This window comes from Camelus ferus, chromosome X, assembly GCF_009834535.1.
Source record: "Camelus ferus isolate YT-003-E chromosome X, BCGSAC_Cfer_1.0, whole genome shotgun sequence".
Classification (NCBI taxonomy): domain Eukaryota; kingdom Metazoa; phylum Chordata; class Mammalia; order Artiodactyla; family Camelidae; genus Camelus; species Camelus ferus.
This window is the reverse complement of record NC_045732.1, coordinates 62690766-62717775: the sequence shown is the minus strand read 5'-3', so window position 1 is coordinate 62717775 and position 27010 is coordinate 62690766. Positions and strand designations below refer to the sequence as shown.

The window sequence follows — 27010 nt, the reverse complement described above, 5'->3', positions numbered from 1 at the left end:
TATCAAAATATATTACGATTTTAAAACAGAAATCTATCCCAAGCTTTTAGAACTTGTGAGGTAATTTTTTTTTAAAGGGCCCACTTATACTGATCTGAATGATCAAAAGAAAGAAAATTATATATTTAATAAAAGTATCAGAAGATTCACTGAACCCTAAGTCCATGAGAAAGCAAGACTCTCCCCTCTCTAGCTCTCTGGGCAAAACAAAGTAAGGACAAATCTATAAGTGTGCCTATTGCACGAGGGAATGTGATTCTGCTCCCTCACACATACGTGTAAAGGAAAACCCTTCACAGTTAACCATTCATCTGTAAGTTGGAAATTCAGATTCGGAATTACTTAATTACAGTTCACAGCAATACAACTTAAAATCAAAGATTTAGTGGACGGATGAGTTCAGTATGCTATTCACAATGTAGACATAACAGGAAATACTGACTGCATGTACATTTATGATTAGACTATCTGGATCCACGTCTTTCTTTCAAAAGGGTGAAAGCTAAAATTAGAAAGTTCTATCCTGAGTCCCATAAGCTGTAAAGGCAATTGGTCTCATGTGCAGGAGTCCAATATTCGTCATGTCATCCCTTTATCACTGTTTGTGCAGTGCGAAAGGCTAGTAGAGAAGGTTATGTGTTCTGTACAAAGGATTTTATTTCTCTCTAATGGTGTTCTGTTCCCATGTGTAATCTCATACTACAACCCAAATCACTGGAACATCAAATAAAATGAATGATAGTTCAGAGTTTCTTGGGGGAATCCAGAAACTTAGTAAAAATTTTAAGACGTGAAACAACTAATTCAACAGGTTGAAGAGACTTTAAAGATGACTGTAAATGGTGTTTACATATTTTAGTACCAGGGAAACACCTCATTTTAATACCAGTATTGCCAGGGTAATTTTTCTGAATGAAATTAAACCCGAACCTTACTTACATGCACTTATGGAAAGAAAAAAACGGCCTGGGGTGATTAAAATCAATGTGCAACCCAACACAAACAGTACCATACCTTCAGTCCATGGATCAATATTTCCAAACAGTAGCCAAGAAAAACAGTGCTTTCAGCTTTTTTAAAGGATAATTTGCTCAGCCAAATCAACTTCACAGATAATTCTACTATCAATATATACATCCATGAAAAAGGACAACATTAACAACAAAAACAACAGGGATCTGTAAATGCTATGATGGCCTTGGTGCTAGACAAATAGAAACATATATATCTACTCAGGTTAGTCTACATGAAAGTAAATACAATAGCCTTGGGCATTTCAATGTCCTTTGAAACTATTCATCTTGGTAGATTAGTGCATGAACTACTTCTGACCAATTTAAAGTATCTACCATTTGTAAACCTGCTATTTCCAGATATTTGTGCATATTCCTTTGAAGCATGACATTCATTGACCACTTATTTCACCTGATTCATAAAAAGGTTCACGTCAGTTTTCCAGCTCTTCCTCTCAGGGGTTTCTGACTTCAATATTTAGACAGATTTCAGTTTCCTTGGAAAAATACCAAACATGACACTCCATCTTTCTCTATATCCTTTGCTTTTTGCTTAAAAGGGTTTATCTGCCTGCATTTTTCCTCCCCATCAGGTCTCATCGGAAAAATCCTGTTTTGTTTCATGCTACTCACACGTTTTTTAAGAGTTCCTCACAAAGTGAAATGTGTGTTCTTTCTAGTTGCTTCTGCTAAATAAAAACAAGTGTCTCTTACATATTTACAACAAATTGTAAATACCTGAGTTACATATAAAACTCTCCTGAGGGCAATGGTTTAAGTAAAATTCTCCCTCAAAGGATAAAAGTTCCTTACTCATTAAAATCAATTTTGTAAGCTCTACAAAAATTACTTTGGAGACAGTCGCAACGGCTTAAGTCCAAATCTGTCAAAACGCCCCATAGCCTACAGAACAAAAAATATTTTCCTCCTTACCCTCCTTTAAAAATTATGAGATGGTCTCATCACCCAGTAAGGATGAAAACAAAATGTACAAAAATGTGAATGAAATTAAAAAATAGAATTTTTAATCTATAGTAAATAGAGAGGAATTTAGTCTACTTACTATAGATTATCAGGGAGAGCATTCCAGATATTCAAGCAAAAGCTAGTCATATTTTAAATTTTCTTCATATGTTTGAATTGTGAATATCGTTATGTTAGGACACTGAACTAAAGTCACCTTCTTAGTGATATAACCAGTCAAACTTACAATGAAATATTAACTTCCACAATAAAAATGTATTGGTCTATTTTTCTAAGCTAAGTAATACGGTTTAAAATTCTATAACCCACACCATAGGGCATCCAATTTCTTTTGGTAGTAGAATTCTGTTAAAATGAACTTACTCCAAGAAACCACATTTCTAATCTATAAACCTTGGAAATGAAACAGAGCTGACATCAAGTTAATCTGGTGTAAATAAGGCAGGAATTTCTTTGAATGCAAGGTGGAAAACAGACAGGTATCAGCACATACTACCACACACTTACTTTTTTCCTACACCAATTTGCGTGTTATGGTGACTGGTTCTGGTAGGCAGCAGAGAAGGTAAATGAATGTTCTTTCATGGTAACAGGGATAAGGAGAGTTGAAAGATAATTGCAATTCGGTGACTGAACAACAGAAATGCAACAGTCCTTCTCACCTACCAGGTGCAGTTCCAAAAACATAATTAAAGACTCATTATGGAGTATGATCGCTATGTAGACAAAAATCAAAGAAACTTAAGGTTCACGAATAGTTTTAGCACACGGTAACTACAACCAAACCCAAAAAGGAACAAAAAAAAAAAACCCATTTCTATGAGTCCTCATGGTGGATGTCAAAAAAATCTCAGCAAGTTCAAATGTTTTACTGTCTCAGAATGTGATCCATAATGGTAATTTTCTGGTCTTTTTTGGTTTATCTTTATATAATAATTTAATATCCCTTCCCTTGGGGAAACTTACAACCAAGAATACTCTATCCAGCAAGACTCTCATTCAGACTTGATGGAGAAATCAAAAGCTTCACAGATAAGCCAAAGGTAAAAGATTTCAGCACCACCAAACCAGCTTTACAACAAATGTTAAAGGACCTCCTCTAGTCATCAAATCATAACAGAGAACAAAAAGAAGAGAGAAAAAAAAGAAAGACCTACAAAAGATTGCTTAGGCTGTTTAGGGTCTTTTGTGGTTCCTTATAAATTCTGGAATTGTTTGTTCTAGTTCTGTGAGGAATGTCACGAGTATTTTGATGGGGATGGCGTTGGATCTGTGGGTTGCCTTGGATCTGGGTAGTGCGGCCATTTTGATAGTGTTGATTCTTCCAATCCAAGAGCACAAGAAATCTTTCCATTTCTTTGTGTCATTTTGGTTTTCAGAGTATAGGCAACCTCCTTAGTTAAGTTCATTTCTAGGTATTTTGTTGTTTTTGATGTAATGGAAATGTCTCTGCCAGTTATAAAATTCTGGTTTTTGAAGTGGAAAAAAAAAGTGAATAAAGGGCTGCAAATGGCAAAATAGCCTTCTTTTTTATGGGTGAGTTGTATTCCATTACATATATTTTTATATGCTGCATCTCCATTATCTATTCAACTATTGATGTGCACTTAGGATGCTTCCATACCTTGGCAATTGTAAATAATGTTGCTGTTAATAGCAGGGTGTATGTATCTTTTTGAGTTAATTCTTATTTTGTGGTTGGCTTTATTCCTTTGATAACTATGTAAGTTTAAAAAGCTAAAGCTCTAAATGTTCTTAGAAACAATGAACAGTACACATATGTAAATTTTTTAAAATGTGTGCAGTTTATTGTGTATATGTGTTTACATGCACTATATTGTACACGTGCAGTAAAACTGTAACAATTCTACCTAATAAAATTGAAAAATGAAAAAAACTTAAAAAATAAAATCCCTTCCCTCTGAAACTGAGGAAGATACTATGAAAATTATGTGTATCTGCGTGCACATACATGCACTCTTAACTATAGTTAAATATCTTAACACATCTAATTTTAATAATTTTTTTCAAAACATAATCATTGTACAATGAACAGTCAAAATCTTTTATAAGCCCACATTAAGAAACTTGGGAATTGTCACGTCTTCTCTAACACAAATTAAACCAAAAAAGCTCACTATTTTTCTCTTTCACAGTTATATAAACCATCTAAAGCAATGACAACAAAATAATAATAATAATCTGTATATGACATATAGATAAAAGCTTTATAGGATTATAATGCAGTATACAGTTCCTAAGAAATAGTAGCCTTCTAGTATATTCAACTTGGCTTGCCCTCATTTTCTGAAAAATCTAGAAACATACCTACTCTTAAAAGTTACACATTTAATAAGTCTTTCGGAACATACGAATGCTTTCTAAAGAAAGCATAATGTTTTCATTGCTGAGGTAACTTCGACCTCCTTCAAAATTGCAAGGACTTTCTTTTCAATTGGAACAGTTAAAAACCAAAACAAACACTAACAACTTAACAACATGGTTTTATCTTCATTTACAAACAAACCTCTGTGAAAGAACATGTCCTCATAAGAGTAGCTTTACTGGTTGTGAAATTAAACTGAGTTACCCCATATCGACACCTTCATGTTACAAGTGAAGAAAATAAAGAACTTTATTGACTTGTCTTAGATCATAGAGCCTATTAATAGCAAAACCATGACTGGAATCCAGCAATCAAGCCTCAGTCCCCACAGACCTCCTACATCATCAACAACTGACATAAATATCACCAATTAGTGGTTATAAGTTTTTTGATTATTCTCCTTTCATGCAGGAATATTGGATGAAAGTTAAATTTAATTAACGTATCATCAATGTGTATATACAGAAGTGAAAGCTATATCAGTGCAGATATTTTAAGAAATTATTTATTATGGATTTCATCAGGAAGGGCAACTTCAGATAATAAAAACATTGGAGATGTCGAAAAATATACTACCTTTCTGCTTCCCATATACCAATAAATTAAAAAGTCACTTGTTCAGATGCAGAGCCCCGTCATACTGCAATTCATGACTATGGATTAGACCCAGCAGTGAAGCACAGATCTGTAAACATCCACTTCAAAGCACGGAGCAACTGTCAGCAGATATTTGGCCTGACACAAAATACAAGTATTAGGAAGCACCTGGAAAAAAATGGAGCCATTCAACTTTCATTTGGGAATCACAGTTCTTGGTTAGCCTCACTTGCTTCCTCGCCTAACATGAATGAAGTGATCAGCCATTTTAAGACTGCTTCTCATGGGGTCCAGAATATGTTACCCCAAAATATGGCACCCTCACATATTGAATATTTTAAGCTGAAGGAATCTGAGAAAAAGGCAGAAGCAAAAAGGTCACTCTGACCTCATTCCTCCCTGCCCCCCCCCCCCGCTTCCTCCTGAAAGCAGGTGATAAATCTCCCACGTGAAAAGTCTCTATCCTGCCTGTACCAGGAGGAGGGAAGGCATTCTTACTATGGGAGACAGGGAATTGAGGGTGCAGACGGCTCCCTAATTAAACCTCGTTAAACTAACCCTTATCTCCCTGGTTACTTCTTCACCATTTACTACCCCTAGCCCAAAACCCTTTGTCTTGTCAATTCCTCACAAATGTGTTCTTTGTCTAAAAGGTATAAAAGCTTGCAACAAGTACGTACTGTCTAGCACAGGGAGCTACATTCAATTTCTTGTAATAACATATAATGGAAAAGAATCTGAAAAGAAAACATACTTATGTATGTATATGGATAACTGAATCACTTTGCTGTACACCTGAAACTAGCATTGTAAATCAACTACACTTCAGTAAAAAAATTTTTTTAAAAAGGTTGCAGCTTTGGTCACTTCTTTGGGTCTTCATTCTCTTGTGAAGGCTCCTATACATAACTGTAAAAATTCAGTAAAATGCATAGGCTTCTCTCCTGTTAATCTATCTTCATCAGTTTTATTTTCAGACCCAGTCACAGACCAAAAGAGGGTCGAGTTAAACTTTTTCAACCCCTACACTGCCTGCTAACTTCCTTAACTTCTCTATCCCTCTGTGCTCTGCCTTACTTTGGCTATACTGAATTTTTAAGAAACCCAGTGAATGCTTTTTCCTAGGTCAATCAGTTCCTCTGTCAATTCATGTCTCCAAATGGAGTGAGACCTGAACTACATAGGATATTGACAATGGAAATGTAAAAACTACGCAAGAGATACTGCAAATAAGAAAATGGGCAAATGTGATGAACAAGGAGTGTCCAAAATGACTCCAAATCATACCCACAGGGTTTAGAGCTACAACCTTGAATGGACAAGTGCTCTAATTAGATCATGCTTATCTACAGCTGCATGGTATATGTCTAGCCTGGTGCTTGTATCTCCACAGTACTATTTACGTATTCATATTTTTCTAGCATCCCTCCTATCAATATGTTTCAGAAATTTCCAGCCACACATTTGAAAAATCAATATGCACATACGATTTGTTCTTATCCCCCCCAAATTAACTCCTCTATTGCTATCTGTTCTCAACTTTTATTACCCCAATTTTCTTAGATCACTTGAAAAAGCTGAGAAATGCATTAAGGTGAATGTTTGCATCAAACTATTGTCATCAGCAAACTAAAACATGTGACTTCAACATGTAAAATCATTATTCTAATTTATAAACAATACAAAATAGCAGCAGAAACCAAAATTAATGAAAAGCTCACATAATAACAACTCAGCACAGTGGATTCTGCATTCTGTTCCAGGGAGAAGGTGATGATGAGGAAAGAAACTGACAGAGAAGTTTTTTTCAAGGTACAAAATACATCATAAAGTCAAAGACTACCCCCAAGGAAACGTCCCATACCACTCACAATTAAAATATTTTGGCATTTTAATTAATGCTTATAATGCTGACCTCACCAACACTACGAAATTCTTAAGCATTTTCTATATCAAAGAAAAATGCTTAATGTAGTTTCAGTGCTGGATTCATTTCAGGGAATTCTTATTCTTTGACAAATGCTAATTCACATATGGAAATCTATGATAACCCAGTTTTTTAAAAAACCCATTTAACACTCCAGTTTAGCACTTGTTTTTCAATACTTTTTGATGAATGAATGCTGAAGCTACTCATTTAAGAAATGATCTCCAGGAAACTCTTGGAAGCTGGCATCAAGGGTGGTATGGTACCACAGCCTTGCCCCATAAAAACCTAGAGCAATACTCAGCACTCGGCAGTATCCTCCAAAATAGGCAGGATTAGATCCAATCTGCATATTTTCAGTAACAATGGATGCTGCATAACAGACCTAAGAAACAGGAGTGGTTTGATTCTGGGCATATGAAGGCTTAAGATTCATATTGACAGGGCAGACTACTAAACTATCTCACCTGAAGCTGACTGCGTTTTTCAAAGTACACTACAATGTGACACTGCCTCCTATGTTCTCCCTTCATGGATTCCATCTCAGCAGAAGATTTTCAGGTTTCAACTGCCTGATGTGAGAGGCTATACACCTAGAGCTTTGCTAACCAGGTGGGAAATCTCCCCAAATTAGCTGTTCATTATCTGACACCAGTCGAACAGCTGGGGTCATAGAGCAAACACTGTTATCTAGTGCACACGGATCTTCTTGCAATCGACCACACAGGATACCTGTGCTCCGGGTGCTAGCTGGCATCTTAATTGTGAACTGTCAGCTATCCAACTCCCATCAAAAGTCCAGCTGAGATGATAGATATTCCAGAGGGGAGAGCCTCAGGGATATTTCTCAAGTACACCTAGGTAGCAGCTTAGATTAGGAGGATGCTGTATTCCAGTACTATTACCCCGGGTCTTCGTAGAAACATCATGGCCTTGATTTTTTTTTTTTTTTAACTCAAGGCCCCATGTAGGAAATGGACATTCACAGAAATCCTCTGTACTTTATGGAAAACTATCAAAGACTCACTCTACTGTGTTGCTCAATATCCTTCATTTAAAGAACCCCAAAGTAAAATTCTTTGAGTTTAGAATTAGAAGGGATGTCGTTCCCTGAGACATAAATGTGCTGTCATTCATCAGAAAACAGCTGTATCTGTCAATACTCTCCTTTTTCCCCCCCTTGGCTACAGGGAAAATTGAAACTATTTTATACTCAAATCATGACCTGGCATTGTCCTAGGCTTTCTGAAAAGTACCATTTTCCCTCGGTGTTTACTTGGAGCTTGTCTTTTTACCCTCATCTGAATGGTAGTGGAATATCTCCCTGCACCTCTTATTGAAAGCTGCAACTGCTCCAGCAATAATCCCACAATAATAAGAATATAAAACTCTAGTATGTGTCCAACATGTTTAAATTGATTCCTATAAGTAGAAATAAAAATATTTCAAATAATGCATATTTATAAGGATTTCCTTCCCAAGGCTAATTTTGAATATCCAGAAAATGCAACAAAGAGCATATAAAATGTTTTAATACAGAAGGAAGTTAGCCTTCTATTAAGAAATCCGTGTTATTATTGTGCCTAGATTCTGCTAAGAGATTTTATATACCTTTATAACTACAGGTCCAGTTACAAGTTTCTAATTATTTTAAACAATTATTATATATACACATGGGTTTTCAAATTTACAATACATAATTTAAATGAGAAAATACACTGCCTTGGTGGACCTTCATATGTCATGTAGCAAGAAAATAAATGCTATTTTATTGTTTACATTTTCTGTCTTTACATTTTCTTACTGTCTAACATTTTCCCCTATTGAAACAAGACTTCAGAAACTTGAACCAGAAACTTGAACTCGTTGTTCCTGCTTTTCTTTTTAGAAGTAATACAGGACACACAGATCTACTTTGTGTCTATTATGAGATATAATACTGGATCTGCCTTAAGTCAAAATTGTGTTTTGAAGCTAATATTATACAATTGAAACTTCAATGTCACTGAATATTAATGGTACCAACTTAGCTAAATGAGCTAATATGGTTGCCGTTAATGCAAACTGTTGACCAAGATTTTAACAGAAAGCAGAAAATCTGACATAACTGCTCTGAATTTACTGTATTCTCTTCTATGTAAAAATGTATGAGGGTCTTCTAAAATGACCTATGCATTTGAAAGGCAAAGCAAACAAATTAAATACACAACCCTGCTTTCGTAATACTGCACATAATGCTGCCTTCTGAGATGTGCTCACAATTTTAAGTCCTGTTCACATTTCTGCCTCATAAAAAATTGTCCTCATTATTCTGTTTTTCATAGGTAGCCCAATGCAAAATGTTCGAAGAGTATTGATCTGCACCTACAGTTATATTAACTTTCTAAGCAGTGTCGGCTGCTCTGCCAAGCTTTTAATAAGTTTAATACAGGCTGTTCAAATAGTTACTAACACCAATAACTCAGAAAGTACTTTCCATTCCTAATTTGTATTACTGTCAAGAGTTAGCTATTCTCATTACGATGATTATATTACAATGCATTATTTGTTAATATGCTAGAAAAATATGTTTCAATCTAAAGGGAAGTTAGAAAATATCAAGTAAAGACAAGTATGCCAAAGGAAATGCAAATAACTACAAATACAGAAACTCTAAGAGACGTTTTATCTGTTTTCACCTGCTTGGAAACACTGGCAGAGGAAGCTATCACCACAGAAAGAGTACACGCGCTACGCCACGAGTTTGGCTGATAACAATGATTCCAAGCAAAACAGGAAAAAAAAAGTTTCCTAGTGGGGTGATACACCCTTCGAGCTGTAAGGCAATTTCAGCAACAACTCTGAAAGAACTCTACACAGTCCTAACTCTCACACTATTCTTCAGACCAGTATTTGTTGTTTTTGTCATGTTTTGAGAAAGCTTAGTGACAATGATTTATTGCTACACATTTCTTTGGGTTCTTCATGAAATGTACTGCCAAACACCTACACATCCTGTAATGGGTTGGCTGGGAATAAAATTGTCCAAACTCATTGGTCATTTCTCAGCAGGCACTGCTTTCTTTCATAAACTTTAGTAAAGGAATATGAACAAAAAACTGTAAATAACAGTTCTCATTCTGAAACACACAGACCACAGTATGTGCAAAGCCTAACACAAATTGTGACGGCAGATTGGGATGTATTTTATAGTCAAAACTCATGGACGTTTAGGGTGTTAAATAGAGTTGTAAACATTCAATTTCATTAACTCACCATACAACCATAAAAAGACCATTGTGGAAAGCATGCTACATTTGCTGTAGTTGATGAAAATGGTTCATATCAAACCAATAGGTTTCATTCCTGTGTGGAGTAAGTTAGCTTCATTCTTTTTCTCTGATTACATCTAAAAATGCACGGCCACAAAATAGAGCCAGATTAATGCAAATTCATTCTCACTGCTGGAGAAGAATAGCTTGTTATTGATGGTGGGTCAATACCCACATCAAATCACACATTATTGTATATAAATTACACTGGACCTGCCATCATGAAACAAACAAGAGGGCAAGAGGGTCCCTTCCCCAGAGTCTAAAATCTAAATGAGAAAAGCAGGCGTACATGCATGAAACTATTATAGAGCATAAACAGGTGCGGGTGAATGTATACAGTACAAAATAAATGTTGATGATGTATAGTAAGGGAGTGATTTGGGATATGGCCAGTTAATGATGGTTTATAGAAGGGATTTTTAAATATTTGTCATTAGCAGAATATCATATAATGAAATGACTTTCTGATTGCCTTTATCTTCTGAGTGATTAAATACTACATGAATTTGAAATCCATGACTTTGTTTAACATTCTGAAGTGACTGTGCTTTGAGAATGTTTAGTAAAGCTATTAGTGTGTGTATGTGTGTTTATATATTTATTTATTATTTTACTAGGGGCGGAACAAAAAGAAACCAGTTAAAACTGTGGTATGGAAGGAAATCAGCCACGGGAGGGCAAATGACAGGATTCTAATGAATATCAGCTTTCAAAAAGAGTTATGTAATATAGGCATAGAAACTGCTTCCTTCAATATTTTGAAGGAAACTATAAATACCTGTCTGGAGGTAGTTAAATATATTTACAAATGCAAGAAAATAATGGAATGCTAGGAAATCTTTTGGTCTTATGGAGGAACATTTTTCTCACTCTTCACAATCATCTCTAAGCACTAATCTAATTACACTAGCAAAAGTTGTAGGACTGGAAATAAGCAAAATAAAACATAGATTCTTAGAGCCAGAAGGCTCCAGCCTCATTTAGATGTGGAAAAACTGAGGCCCAAAGAGCTCACGAAGGTCACAGACAGTGAGAAATCGAGGACTGAAAAACAGATCTCATGACTGGCATTCTAGTGGTACTCTATCATATACCCTGCTCTCTCTCATAATTTAATAGCCAGAAAAAATTCTTTATAAGGAGAACAAGGATAATATTTAATTTCATTAAGAGTAGTTCTACATAAGGAAAGTTCTAGAAGTAGTACATAGTTCTACTATTTTTGAATATTCTGAACTAGTTAATGCTTTTACCTAGACAGAATTTAGCTTAATTTTGTTATTTCAACGGTTTGAAGGGTAATTTTCCTTTGCATGATTGTGGTGGGTTGAAGAGAATCCATCCAGAAGCTTAGAATACGAGAATACGATCTTACTTGGAAATAGGGTCTTTGTAGATGTAGTTAAGGTAAAGATGGATAGAACATCATACTGGATTAGGGTGGGTCTTAAATCCAATTAGAGTTTCTTTTTTTTTTTTTTCTTTGAGCATTTACTTTTTGTTAATTTTTAAATACATTTAGAAAGTTGATTAGTAAATTAGCTAGTTTCATCACATTAACTTTAGCCATAGTAATTTACCTCCAGGCATAAATCATTATTATTTTTATTTACTTTTTTTTATTAGGTAGATACCTCCTACTGAAATTAATTTTCATTAATTTTAGTGAATAATTCAGTTTTACCTTTTACCACCCAGTCTTTTTTATCATAATTTTTTTGCATTTAAATTTTTTATACAATTTTTAAAGGTTACTTTCCATTTACAGTTATTACAAAATATTGGTTATATTCCCCATGTTGTACGATACATCCTTGAATCTATCTTGTACCCAACATTTTATACCTCCCTCTCCCCCACCCCTATGTTGCCCACCTTCCACCCCCCAGTAATCACTAGTTTGTTTTCTACATCTGTGAGTCTGGAAGGCATTGTGCGAAATAAGTTGGACAGAGAAAGACAAACACTGTATGATATCACTTATATGTGGAATCTAAAAAAATACAACAAACTAGTGAATACAGAGTATTCTAAGAAAGAGAAGGTCACATGACAAGGAGGCAGACATTGGAGTTATGCTGCCATGAGCCAAGGAATGTGAGAAGATGAGGAAGTGAAGATCCCCACCCTAGAGTCTTAGGAGGGACCTCCCTGCCCACACCTTGATATCCGACTTCTAGCCACCTGACTGTGAGACAATACATTTCTATTGATTAAAGTCACCCAGCTTTTGATCACTGTTATGGAATCCGTAGGGAACTAAACCAATGATATTAAATGATTGCTGTTGAATTTCAAGGGCTCTTTTATACAAGAAATCAGATACTATGCATTCAAGGTGACTTTTTTCCTCTAAATGCAATTTTTTCTTTGTTTTCTATGTAATTTCCTTATTACTCTCATTCTGGGGTTTGTTCTTATATTGGTTTCCTCCTTTTCTCAATTGCTGTTGTTGTTTCATTGATCTTGTTTATTTGTTTCTTTCCAAACGAGAAATAAATTAGTTGTTTGCTGTGTTCGTTTGATTACTTATTTGTTGGTTAATGGGAGGGAGATTTTAAAGTAGCGGATGGTTATTCCTCCAGCTTCATTCTTTTTTGTCAGTAATGCTTTGGCAATTACAGATCTTTTGTGAGATCCATATAAATTTTAGGATTATTTGTTCTAATTCTGTGAAAAATGTCCTGGGTAATTTGATAGGGATCACCTTAAATCTGTGGATTGCTTTAGGTAGTATGGCCATGTTAACAATATTAATTCTTCCAATTCAAGAATATGGGATATCTTTCCATTTCTTTAAGACATCTTTAATTTCCTTGGTCAATGTTTTGAAGTTCTCCGAATATAAAACTCTCACTACCTTGGTCAGATTTATTTTGAAACTTTTGGTTTTTTTTTTTTGGATGCAATTTTAAAAGGGATTGTTTATTTTGCTTTTCTGATATTTCACTGTTAGTGCAAAGAAATGCCACTGATTTCTGTATGTTAATCTTGTATCCTGCTACCTTGCTGAATTCTTGATCCAGTAATCCCATACCTGGGTATACATCCAGAGGGAACCTTAATTCAAAAAGACACATGTACCCCAGTATTCACAGTACCACTATTTACAATAGCAAAGACATGGAAACAACCTAAATGTCCATCGACAAATGACTGGATAAAGAAGCTGTGGTATGTTTATACAATAGACTACTACTCAGTTATAACAAATAATAAAATAATGCCATTTGCAGCAACATGGATGAACCTGGAGATTATCATTCTAAGTGAAGTAAACCAGAAAGAGAAAGAAAAATACCATGTGATATCACTTATATGTGGAATCTAAAAAAAAAAAAAAAAAAAAGACAGACTTATTTACAAAACAGAAACAGACTTACAGACATAGAAAACAAATTTATGGTTACCAGGAGGGGAAGTGGATGAGAAGGGATAAATTGGAAGTTCAAGATTTACGGATACTAACTGATACATAAAAAATAGATAAACAACAAATTTATACTGCATAGCACTGGGAACTATATTCAATATCTTGTAGTAACATGATGAAAGAGAATTTGAAAATGAATACATGTATGTTCCTATATAACTGAAGTATTGTGCTGTACACCAGAAATTGATACAACATTGTAAACTGACTATACTTCAATGAAAATATATATATGAAAAAAAAATAAAGTAAGGGATGGTTAGATAAAATCTTATGGGTGTCGATAGGTTTAAATCTGATGGAAATAGAAAGTGTGGTTTACACTATAGAATGGTTCTTCACATGTCTAAGGAATAAAATACTTTTTTTCATTTGGAAACTCTGTATTAGTAAAGTTAAAACATGATTCTTTCTTATAGGATTTCTAAAATCCTTTTTAAAAAAACAATACTAACATTCACTGTGAGTTCCCAAGAGGGGAAAACACTACACTGCGTTTGAGAATTTTTTTAACCATGTGATGTAAACACATATCCCACCACTACTATTTGATTTTTTGTGGGGGGCAGGTTGAGGAGAGTATCCCTTTATCAGGAAGAAGAAAGACTTTCGGTCTAGAGTCAAATGGTAGAAAAAAGTCCAAGAAGAAACCATTGCTTGGAGGTGGCTTACTAGACTTTGGTAAGAATCCTCAGGACACTCAGAGGAAAAGAAAGGACACTGGTGCTCCTTGATCTTCTCCCCGCTCTCCAAACCCACACATACACACGGGAATACTAGAGGTACTTTGTGGTAGCAGTCTGTTACTTTTTTTCATTCACTCAACTTTTAATTCCACAAGGAATAATGCTATGTGCTGAATACAGAGAATAAATAAAACATAATTCTTGACCTTCAGGAGATAACCACACAATAACTTTCTTTCTACAAACTTATGGTTACCAAAGGGGAAAGGGAAGGAGGGATAAATTAGGAGTTTGGGGTTTGCAGATACAAACTACTGTATATAAATAACAGATAAACAAGGTGCTACTGTTCACTGAAAACTATTCAGTACCTTATAATAGCCTGTAATGAAAAAGAATATGAAAAGGAATATATATATATACATATGTATAACTGAATCACTATGCTGCACAGAAATTAACACAACATTGTAAATCAACTATACTTCAATTTAAAAAATAATGATAACTCTCTTTCTCACCTTATTAAAGTTCCTACACTGGTTGGTGCCAGAGAAGCTCATGTCCCCTTCTTAGGGGAGCACTCTCCAGGAACACCTTCTGAGGTGGACAAATTCCGGACCACATCATCTTGCCTCCCTCTCCTTACCAAGGGCAAAACTGACTGGATTAGGGATGGTCACCTGACCAGCGGTGTGGCAAGCACTTAAGCGGGCCAGAAGGCTCAGGTGGCCTGTCATGAAAAGCTTTGCCCGAGCAGAAACAAATGGGGACCAGGGTCTCTCCATAAAGAATTCAAAATGGGTAATGTAGAGAAAGCCAGGCAGTTAATATCAGAAGCAGCAGCAGACTCATGTAGAGGCCACGTTAACAATGGAACAAATCAGGGAGACAAGCCATGCATTTCTTCCGCTGAGGTGAAGACTCATAACAAAAATAATCAGGTTCTAGGACTACCCTGGGATGTCAAGGGACCTTCCGTGTCAGCCTCCATGAGGCACAGCTATATGGCTGCCCGTAGAATCCTTATGAGATTTCTAGCTCCTTTACTGCGATATGTAACATGGTCTTCCTGCTTGTACCAAGTTATTCTTTAAAAATCTACGTCAGGTCTGGCCATTACTCTCCTCAAAACCCTCTAACAGCTTGCTAGCTCACTCAAGAGTAAAAGCTGACGTCCTTCCAATGGCTCACAATTCTCTGCCTCCACCCCCCTGGCCTCTGACATTCCTGGAACAGGCCCAGCATTTGCTCTTGCTGGCTCCTGTTTCTAACACTCTTCTTCCTCCAGTGGACAACATAGCTCACTCCCACACTTCCTTGAGATCTCTGCTCACATATCATTAAAGACAGGGAGGCCTTCACTGACCATAGGATATAAAATAGCAACATTCCCTCCCCAGGACAGATCACAACCTGACATTTTATATATATATATAAAATTTTAATTGTCTGACTTTTCTTACTAGAATGTAGGCTCCATACGGACAGGCCCCATATGGACAAGGGGAATTTGTTATTCCTTTATGGGATATCCATGTGCTGTATAAAAACAAACTACATAATATTAAGTGCTAGTCATTGAACCGCTCCAACTTCAGGTATTACCGAAAAGAAAAAAAATTTATCTCTCAATAGTAAAATAAAGTTTTCTTAATTTATCATATAATGGTAAATTGGAATAAATACCATACATTTGAATTACTAGCAGTACCATCCATCATGTACAGAGCAAAGAAGTCCCAAATTTCACTACACAGAGCCATGAGGTCATAGGAAAAAGACTTTTCAACACAATGATATATATTCTTCACATATTACACTTCAAAAAATAAATGCATTGGTTTATAGAAGATGGAGCCTTTCAGATGATTTTTTAATCAGTGAAAAATGTAGGCTCAAAGGGTGGTAGAGTGTCATTAAAAATTAATGAGTTATATGGCTAAGTTCTCTACAACTATAATAAAGTTTTGGTTCTTAAACTAGTAGATGAGTACACAGGTGCTTTTATATTCTCCTTTATATTTTTTGCGGGAATATTTCAGTGTTTTTTTTTTAATTCAAGTCAGGCAAATTTTAATGAAAGACATAAAGTTAAAATATTTAGTATGTGACAAGAATGAAAGGAGGATATTTTTAAAGACTTTCCTTATTGTGTACAAAGAAGTAGTTAAGGACCCAGGCTCTGGGTTGGAACCTTAGCTCTGATACTAACCATGTAACACTAAAATGGAGCAAATTACTTAAGCTTTCTGAGCCTCAAGTGCCCCATCTATAAAATGAGAACAATATTAATAGTAATGATAATGATTGCCTGGTTGTATGTGTGTATTTCAAGTTCTTAGAACATTTCCTAGGGGAGAGTAAAATGGTATATATGTAAGTGTTTCTTGCTATTATTTCTTTAATGTTTTTAAAGATGCCTGTAGGGCATCCAGGAAGACATTTGGAGACAGAATCTAAATTTCAAGAGAAATGTCTGAGCTGGAAATATAAATCTAGGCATCACAGAGACACATACACACACTCTCTCTTAGAACAGTGCTTAGCAGATAATAAGTACTATATAAATGTTAAAACATTAACTATTTTTATTTTAATAAATATTTCAGAAGTCAATTGAATTTAAGCTTATTAAAATGAAAGTTAAAACTTAAATGCACATAGTAGGTACTCACTAAAGTTTTAATGACTGAAAATAATTCTCAGTGTTTACCATTTTTGATGTGTCATTATAAAAAGTTAATGAAAATTGTAAAAATACAATTTGTATTTCTCATATTACAATTAAAATCTAAATCAATTTTTTTTTAATGGAGGTACTGGGGATTGAACTCAGGACCTCGCGCATGCTAAGCCCGCACTCTACCACTGAGCTTTACCTTCCCCCCTAAATCTAAATTTAGTCGGTAAAATAAAACAGTTACTAACAATTATGACAATAATACTAACTTTGACTTGAAAACATTTTCAAATTTATTTATTCAGCTCATTTAGAATCAACTTCAACATAAATGCACACATTTCTTATGCCCATGAGCCATAGGAAAACAACCCCTAGTGGATTATAACCATCAATTATGTTCTTCAGATTCTTCAGACTTAAATGTTCCTGCCCAAAACAGTCGACTGTATTTCCCCAAGATTTCTAACTTATCCTCAAAGGTTTGGCTCAGATACAAGGCAAGACTGAAGAGGAAGGGGAGCACTGGCCAAGTTTATTCACCAGCTAAACAAAATTGAAAAAGTACGCGTGCCAGGTGGATGGCTTAAACTGAATTTTAATAATCTGCTACCCCTAACATGCACTAAATGTGCATGTACGAGACAATCTTAGCAATTCTTTTCTGCCTAAAAATGTTTGTTGATTTCCATTCACATTGTAGCTAGGCATGCTTACTATTCTTCCATTGCAGTCCCTTACCTGCAGCAGAATCCCACTAAAGCGAAAGAATGAGGGGGAGGGGTGCTGGGTAATTAACAAACCTAAAAAGAACCCCAAAATACTAAGACAGAGGACAGTTCCCCTCAAAGGATGGTGAAAGGAGCAAGGGTAGTCCCTGGCCTTAAATTCAGGTGTATGTACTGCAAAATACCAGTTTCCGGGCACAGAGGCAGCCAAAAAGGGCTTTTTTTTTTCTTTTGCTTTTTTTTTTTTTCTTTTTCTTTTGCTTTTTTTTTTTTTCTCTTTTTGTCCTTTTCTTTTTGGTTGCTGTTTTCCTAGTCCTGAAGGAATATTCCTAGAACAAGGGGAAAAGTGGCTACCCATCCAAAGGCCAGGTGAATCAACTCTGACAACTAGGAGAACGATCTACAAGTCATAATATCAGATGTTAATCTCCGGGTTTGTGCATTTGTGTAAGTGATACCACTAAAGAACATTATGTCTCTTAGATTATTTCTTTCCGTTCTGAGATTCTGAGGAAGAAATATGCCCCTGGTCTCTCCCTCAGTATGATTTTCCCCAGAGCAGGCAACCTTTTCAACAAAGAGTGGTTCAGAATTTCCTATGTTTATGAAGACTAGAAAGTGGAAAGATGTCTGATAATTTAAACAACAGGTTTATAGTATGTTAAAACCATTTGTGGTTTTCAAAAGAGTTTCGTGATTTCTTGGCTTTTGAAGGGAAGAAAATTTAAGTTTATGCCTCAGAATCTTAAGAAGAATTGGTGGTAAGTTTTTGTAACAAGTGGCATAAGAGAGGCCGTGTTCTGACAGTATGGATGGCTATGGTGCACTTAAGAGATTTTCTGTTTTTGCACCTTTTTTGTGATTAAGACAATTAATGCTTTTCTCTTCTACCTGTCTGAATGAATATATATATATTCTTTCCAGTAATGTAACAAAAGTAGTAATTTGAAAGATACCATCTTTAGTGTATGGACAACTAAATGCTTACTTTACTCAATTATTTAAAGAGCCTCACATAATTAATATAACCTATACTAAAATGTATTATTACAACTCAGATATAACCTATGTTACTGATAATCATATAGAGAAGAGAAAAAAATTATTCCAGATAATTAACATTAATATTCAAAAAAAAAAAAACAAAAGGCTTTTCAAATGAATTTAGAAAAAAATCACACAGGGAAGTCAAAATTTTGCAAATGTTTTAATAAAAGGTTTGAATAGATTTAGTTAAACTTGCTAAGTTTAATAATACTCCTATAATTACTTTTTATTTGTCTAACCTATAAGAATAAAATCTTCTTATACATAAAACAGAGCACTTAGTACTGCAGATAATACATTAGAAATAAAACAAAGTCTGGTATCTGTGTACCATGCAAGTACAAGAGATTGTAATTTAATCCAAATACCACATTGTATTTGACACAATAATTAAACTAATGATATTTTAAGAAAAAAGTAGTCAAAGGTGACCCTGCCATTTAAACACAGTGTAATTGTATCTTTTAAAAAACATAAAACTAAGGCAATAAGAGCAAATCCTTCAGTGAACACTTCAACTGAGTACTTGACTTCATAAATTGCTATCTTTAGCACATCTGAATTAATCAATTACTATATTTAGCAAGAGATAACAATATGACTAGAATAAGCTAAATCCAAACAGAAAATAAGTCTAATGTAAAAACAATATGTTTTTTTTTGTATCTTAACTGGCTCCTTGACTGAATCTGTTTTCTCCTAGTATGCAGTTATTTCAGAAAAAGAAGCTCCCACGCACCTAAGTAATAATTTTTCAATTTTTTTCTGTACCTTTTCTCCCCCAAATTCGTCCGTCAAGGAGTGTTTTCGTTTGCTTGCAGGTAAATCCTACAAAAAGGCCAGTGAATTTATCCATTGCCAATTCCCTCTGAGTTTCAAATACAGACAGTTAGAAAAAGAGGAAAGTCCAATGCAACTGTAAAAGCAGTGAGGTTCCAAAGGATGCCAGTTCCGATCTTTTGCTTAAAAAAACTACTTGCTAAAAGTCAAACAGTCAAACTCAGTCACAACAGAAGGCAAGGGTCTTCGAAAAATGAAAAAACGTTTTGCTGCTTCAATTAGCAGATTTAAAATGCTCCCCATCCACGGTGGGGTAGATGTGGCCCTCGGTGGTCAGGTAATTAATGGTTTGCTTGATGGTCCCAATACTCAGGTTGCGAAGCTCCTCCAGGAGCTCACCAATGCTCTTGCCTTCCTGTCGAGGACACTCTTGAATCAAACGCAGCACCTCCTTCCAGAGGAAGTCAGGGTGGCACTCACTGTGCTTCTGGGCTTCATCCATGTCGAACGGAGCAACAGGGGTGCTCTGCCCAGAGGCCGCTTGGAGAGCTTTATCAAGCACCATGTGTGCGTTGACCGTTTCTAGAATGTGTGTGGTGAATTCGTTCATATCCTCCAGGACGCGGATTTTCAACACCTCAAGGCTCTTCACCTCCGCAGAACATCTGAGGATACCGAACACTTTGGCATAGACCCCCACTGGAAGCAGAGTCACCCCCTGCTTTGCTTTATCTCTGCCGATCCTCTGGCGAACCTCAATAGGCTTGGCGGTCATATCATCAATCTTGTAAAGAACGCAGTTTGCAGCTTTCTCTGCCTGTCGGATTATTCCCACGATAGACACCTGGGAAATCTCGATTCCTCTAATCTTGAAGACATTATCAAATAGAGTAGAGGTGAGCAGCTGGCTTACACAACAAGGTACAATATCCTGGATTCGTACCCTGGATCGTGTGGACTTAGTAGCAAGAGCTACCCTGCCCAGAGGCGGTGGGTCACTGCCTCCACTGGCTCCACCCACGGCAGAGATGCTGCCACAGCTCCCAGACCCATCCTTACTCATTTTGAGGATAGCTCAAGCAGGTGAGATGGTGACGTTCAGCTCCAGTCAGCGAGTTCGGCCGGCGAGCTCCGACCTCCAGCGTGGGCTACCACGTAATGCCGGGCTTGTGACGCAACAAGTAGCCCCTGGCAACCGTGGAGCCAATCAGTTGCCAGGATGCAGCTGCCTCTACCCAATCAGGACCTGCCAGCTTCTCGCCTGGTCCCAGAATTCTTCGGAGACATCTGGTAGCTACTCGGCTACATTTTAAAAGACCCGCATGTAATTTCAAAACTTTCCCGCTATCTTTATAAAAACCCTTTTTACTAGGTTTGCCCATACTTCATTCCTAAATGTCACGACTTCTATAGTCACTTCTTAAAGACTCATGTATTCATTTATTTCCCTTCAACAGAAATTTTCGGAGCAATAAATTTACTATAACTTGTGGGCAGGGGCGGCGGCAGCGCTGTGTGGCGGGGGTGGCGGGTGACGCGGGGGGGGGGGGGGGGGGGGGGGAGCGGGGAACGAACCACCATGGTTACTGTTCCCAGAAAACTCACATCCTTGTTCAAATCATTAAAACCAGAATAATTCTGGAAAAAATAGCAAGACAGCCACCTCTGAATAATTATCATATTCAAATGCAAGTCATGTATCTTGCAGCTAACTTTTTAAATTTTATTGTAGAATTACACTTTCCCAGTTACTCTGCCAAATGCATTATAGGTAAAAATAAGTAGCATATTTCAATTTACACATAAATCCAAATGAAACAACTGAGCTCTAAAATTATTTTCAAGGCTCTGTGGATAGATCAGGGAAGTACAAGACGTGGGCCCTATCACATATTAGGAAAACCAAGAATAAAATCAAAATACGGTTTCTATATATTCTTATCCAGTAATTTCCAAACTTAAGAGTTCGGTAATTGTGTAACTGGATCCCAGAATAGTTTCATATTACTGAAAATCTCCTTTTCATTATAAAAACATTTCATTTGGGGTGTAATTAATTTAAAGGCTTTTTATGGTTAATAAAATATCAGTCATTGGAATCCACTATTGGCAAGAACTTCTTCCCTAAAAATCCTTTGTCCCTAGGTAATAGCTAAGTGTGTAAAATTTTGAGGAGTTTAATACTTTCTTACTTCCTTTATTGGTTAAGACAAACTAATTTTTGCTATCCGAAATTACAGAAATGTGTGAAGAGTATATCTAAAACTTGTAGAATATATATTTACTTCAAGTTAAAAAGGAATAATACCATAAAGCCATTATACTTAATTCATTTTACAAATAAATATAGAACGGTCGCTGAGTACAGATTTTCATGTAAATGTGGATATTTAACTTCTGGATCCATATTTTATAATAATCAAAGAGGATTTAACCATCCAGGGAATATCTGTATTCTTAAAATTGTACATTATTAGAGATCAGATTAACTCTATATTTTTAAAAGTATACAACCTCATAATTAGACATTGTTTTATTAGCTAACATCAGACTTCTGTCAGGAAATCTTGAGGTTAAAATGACATAGCTGATTATATTTCCAACAATTACATACAGTACAGATTATATGAATCATATACCGAAACAACAAGAACCACCTACCTGACAGGATTGCTGGTTAAAGAAACCCTGAGAGATTCTAGGCAGTTAAGAAGTTTCTCATCTGAAATACCAGATCGTAATTCATGCACATATTCTTGTGAAGACAGGGTGCATTCATGTTTGCTGTTTTTCAGCCCTCCCTGTTAAAAAAAAAAGATACTATTTTAGACAAACAACAAGGCTTTTTTTAATATAAAATCACACATAGAATATGTAAAATTTTATTGTATAAAAATGTGTACAGAGTGCTAGTCGCTTAAAAATTCTTGGTCATAGAAATGATGTGCTAAAATCATGTAGTATATATCTCAACACTCTCCTCAGTCTCATTTAAAAGAAAATTACACAGATGATGCACATGACCTGAATAGAATATGGACTTGAGTGGCATAAAGTATCACTGATGGGGATGCTTAAATTTACAATCCCAGACATTAGGATTAACATTAGCAGGTCCTCCTTAACCCACAGGCTGAACATTTAGAAATCGTCTTATTAATTTTCCCACTTAAAATATTTATATTCTGTTCTGCAAAATACAGTGAACAGAATTTAATGCAAAACATTATACATAACTCGAATCTTTTGAAATATGTCAGTATCAGCCTATCTGAAAAACAAGGGAAGATGGTTAAAATATACAACACTATAGTCTCCAATTAGCATATTAGTTAACAAATTACTCTAAAGCATTCACCAATTCCCAGCTACTCCATCCTGTTACTCCCAGGCTGTAGATTGATCTTTAAAAGTCCTTAAATGCATTTATCTGATAGTGACTAGTTTTTAGCTTAATTTCCAACATATACGGGGTTATTTCTAGAACTCATTATCTCATCACAGCTCCTTAACTTCATCACCTTGCCATAACTATGTAAGCAGTTTGGGGAGAAGGCTGGGAGAAAAACATCATCAACACAGTCATTGTACTAATAATTCAAAGTTTCACGTTCTAGAAATACATACTTATAACTGTCCCTTTTCTATATTACAAACATATCCTCCTGAATTAAAACTCTAGCCTGAGTCCCATTTTGTAAATGCGTATGAATTACACTCAGTTTCTGCTAATTTGGTAAAAGTCATATCATTAGAGGCTATAGAGTTTAAAAAAAAAACAATATGTTAATAATGAGAAACAGACTCCCTAGGGTTTCACACTATTTGGCTTTTTATTGAGAATGCCTTCTGAATATGGAAATTGTCAACCATTCTTAATGTATAAATTTTTAAAAATTCCATTAAATAGTAAATGTTTAAAGTCTGATAACGTCTTATGTACGAGAGCTCTATTCCCTTACACCACTGTGGCACCATCACTATTACAGCACTTAAGACATTGGTGCAGAGGTCATTATTTGTGTCTCTCTCTTCTAGACTTGGAACTCCATGCATGCCAAGTATCTACCAAGGTGACTGAGTGTAGTGAGCCTCAACTGAAGTGTGATGTGCCTGAATCTGTCTATAACAATTACAGAACAAGGAATACAATTTCATACTTTTTGTTCCCATATTTTGTGTAATGGCCACTGACTTGATTTTTCTTGCTTTATTAGGATATGGAGTAGATGTTCAAGAAGTCTACTCAATGAATCACCACACAGATGGTGCAGTGAGTAAAGCCATCGCCGTGAAATCAGTTCCACATTTCTATAACTTATTTACCTATCTCTTAAGGCTACAGAACCACAAGGAATAATAGCAAGTAAACATTAAAGTATAAAATTTTGCAGGTCTCCTGTCACATATCACTTTCACATGATCCTCAAACTTGTTTTCTAAATTAACAGATGACAAGGCCCTACTGATCCGCCCTCAGAGGTTTGTAAACAGAGCTCGTTTCTGCAGAATGACCTTTGTATTTGCTGTTCTCTCTACCTGAAAGACTCTTAGCCCTGACATCTCCATTGCTGGCTCTCATCATTTATGTCTCAGCCCAAGAGTCTGCCCTTCACACTGCAGTTATCATCACAACACCATTTCAAATCTCACTGATACTATTAGCTTTATATAAGTTCATCTGCTTTAGCACTTAACTCATTTACTGTGTCTTCCTCATTAAAACATAAGGCCCAGGATGTGGGAACCTCACCTAGCTTGTTTACTGCTGTACCTCCAGATCTTAACACAGTGCTTGGCATATGCTAAGTACTCAATACATATTTCTTGAATGAAAGACGGATATATGAATGGCGAGTAAGAAATGGGTGAATGACTGATGAGTTTCAACATGTTGAACCTTCCAAATTCAGTTTAGCTTTGCTTTTGAATATTATAGTTCTGAGAGGTTCCATTACAATTTATTCAGAGATGCTAGTACACAACAGGTAAACTGAGGCAGTATATAGTATGTTGGGGATGGCTCAAACTGCCCCTGGGTATGAATCATGGCCCCCTTACCTTCTAGGTAGTCTTTGAGCAGCTGACTGAACTTCTCTCTATAAACATGTTTGCTCATTCATGATATAAGGGTGAAAAACACCTACCCCTCGTATTTATTAGGAGGATTAAGACAATGCATATCAAGTGCCTAAAACAGACGTTTGATACATGTTGTCTCATAGACAGAGTAAGGTGCTCAGAAAATGTTACTTCCCTTCTTCTACATGGTTGTGGGTGAGATACTCTATGGAAAAATTACGCCAGCCAATCACCTTGGGACTCACCCCTCCTCCAAGTCTTAGAAACAGTTTTATAATTGAGGATACTCTATGGTTATAAGGAATGGGAGCAAACAACCTAATGGAGTAAGACAGAAAATATGTAACTTTATAGAACAAATGTGTGTTATAACTTAGAAGGACTTTGGGGTTTTCACATAAGTTTGTATTTGGAAATTATGAATTATTATACCATGAGAAGGCTGCACTGGTCCTTAAAGATCAGCTCTCCTAATATCCGCATTACAGAAGTAGAGAATCAAGCTGATTTCCCAAGTTCACATAATTAGTGAAGTTGCGAGAATAAAACACTAACATTCTGGGCCTTGGGTTACTTCTTTTTCTACTTTATGTCACTTTGTCTCCATATTGATTAAAAAATTAAAGCAACAAGTATTTGATTCTGAAATCTCTATTACAATATGTCAAAGTATCTTCAGCATAATCAATATGATGCAGCATAATATTAAAGAAGTCATCTAAAACCAAAACAACGCAATAGATTACACTAATTCTCACTATATTTAACAGGGTTGTAATACAAGAATGGCTTATTATTAATATCCTGTTCTGATACTGAACAAAGGAAACAACTAGATAATGGATGGATAATAATGGAAATTTTAATTAGCTGCTCTGTATGAGATTAATGAAAATTACCACTGTGCCCATTTGATCTTTAAAAAATAATGCAGACGAAGTTAGCAATTAGCATACATCATGCTATTCCAAAGCTAGGTGAACAAAAAGCTTTCCTAATTTGAAACCATTCCTTAATTTGAAAATCATTAGGATGGAGATACTTGTCAGTGTGACTATGTTTGTATTATTCTAACACACTACACAAAGAACCAAAAGAAACTTTAGGTCAGTTTAATAATCACAATCCCCCTACTCTGATATGAAATGTTAGTATCAAAACCAGATGCGCAATATTCTAAAAAGAACATTTAAAATTTGCAGTGGAGATACCACTTCTGATTTTAAATTGAGTTGGTCTTAGCATGACCTGTCATTCTTTAATGTAAATACAGATTTACTTATAAAGTGAAGAAAGGATATAAAGGTATCTTGCTGCAGACACTGGGAAAAACTATTGATTGTACACAGGTCTTTTCAACTACAGTGTGCACACAAATAGTAATTACTATCAGTGGTGTCATTTTCAAGTAGGAAGGACAATATTATTGTGATGAAAACAGTAATATCATTACTGCTATTGATTATGATTTATAAACCCTAACACAGTCAGGTTTCTTTGGCTACTTTAATCATGTGAGTTTCTTATCTTTCATTGCAGTTCTCTGAGAAAGCAATGTTACAGATTAACAAATTTGGAATTATATCTATAAAGGTTCACAGTGTTGTTCTTGAGAGACTCCCATAAGTTTAAAAGCATAAGAAATCAAAAAGCCATTTTCCTCATCATCAGTTCCTTGAGTTCCAGTAGAAAAAGGAGATTAAAAAAAGGACCTAATCCAAGTCGATCTACCTATTTACTCTAAGAGTGATGTATTTGGTGGGCTATCTGAAGCTGAATATATTGCTAAACCTTTAGATGACTTCTCTCAGCTATATAAGAAAAATATCTCATAAAGGGAGATTAGCATTAAATAATTAATTCATCCCCCAAGTATAAAAGGTACTTTAAAACATATTACATTAAAGCAACATTTTGAATAATTTTTTATGCTATTTGCACTGAAAGGTGTTTTAATTGCATGAGAAATATAGTGTGAAAGATACTACATATTATCAACTCAGGGTCTATAAGATAAAAACTATACAGAACATTAGTATCATGAGATGAATTCACATAGTGTCATTTCCCACCACAGGACATATAGTTTATAATTAAGACCTTTTCAGAGGCTGAAAAAGTAATGTGAAAAATAAGAGAACATATCCTAACTTCAAGTGGAATAACTTTGCATTTTAGGGGTCCCAGAAGGAGAAGAGAGAAAGGCCCAGAATAATTATTTGAAGAAATAATAGCTAAAAATTTCCTGAATCTGAGGAAGGAAACAGATACCCAGGTCCAAGAAGCCCAAAGGGTTCCAAATAATATGAACCCAAAGAGAAACAAATTGAGAAACATTATAATTCAAATG

General features: G+C 35.5%; 2 protein-coding genes across 2 annotated transcripts in view; both read right to left on the bottom strand.

The window, feature by feature from the left end:
• Positions 1 to 27010, bottom strand: part of DIAPH2 (diaphanous related formin 2) — a 780329-nt gene that overhangs the window by 579618 nt on the left and 173701 nt on the right. Inside the window, exon 5 of the mRNA XM_032474690.1 lies at positions 22240 to 22379. Within this exon, the coding sequence (XP_032330581.1) occupies positions 22240 to 22379 (140 nt within the window). The remainder of the gene's footprint in view (positions 1 to 22239; positions 22380 to 27010) is intronic.
• RPA4 (replication protein A4) lies at positions 18940 to 20770 on the bottom strand. Its single transcript, XM_006193215.3, has one exon. It carries the CDS (start codon positions 20639 to 20641, stop codon positions 19853 to 19855), a length of 789 nt encoding a protein of 262 aa, XP_006193277.1. The 5' UTR covers positions 20642 to 20770; the 3' UTR covers positions 18940 to 19852.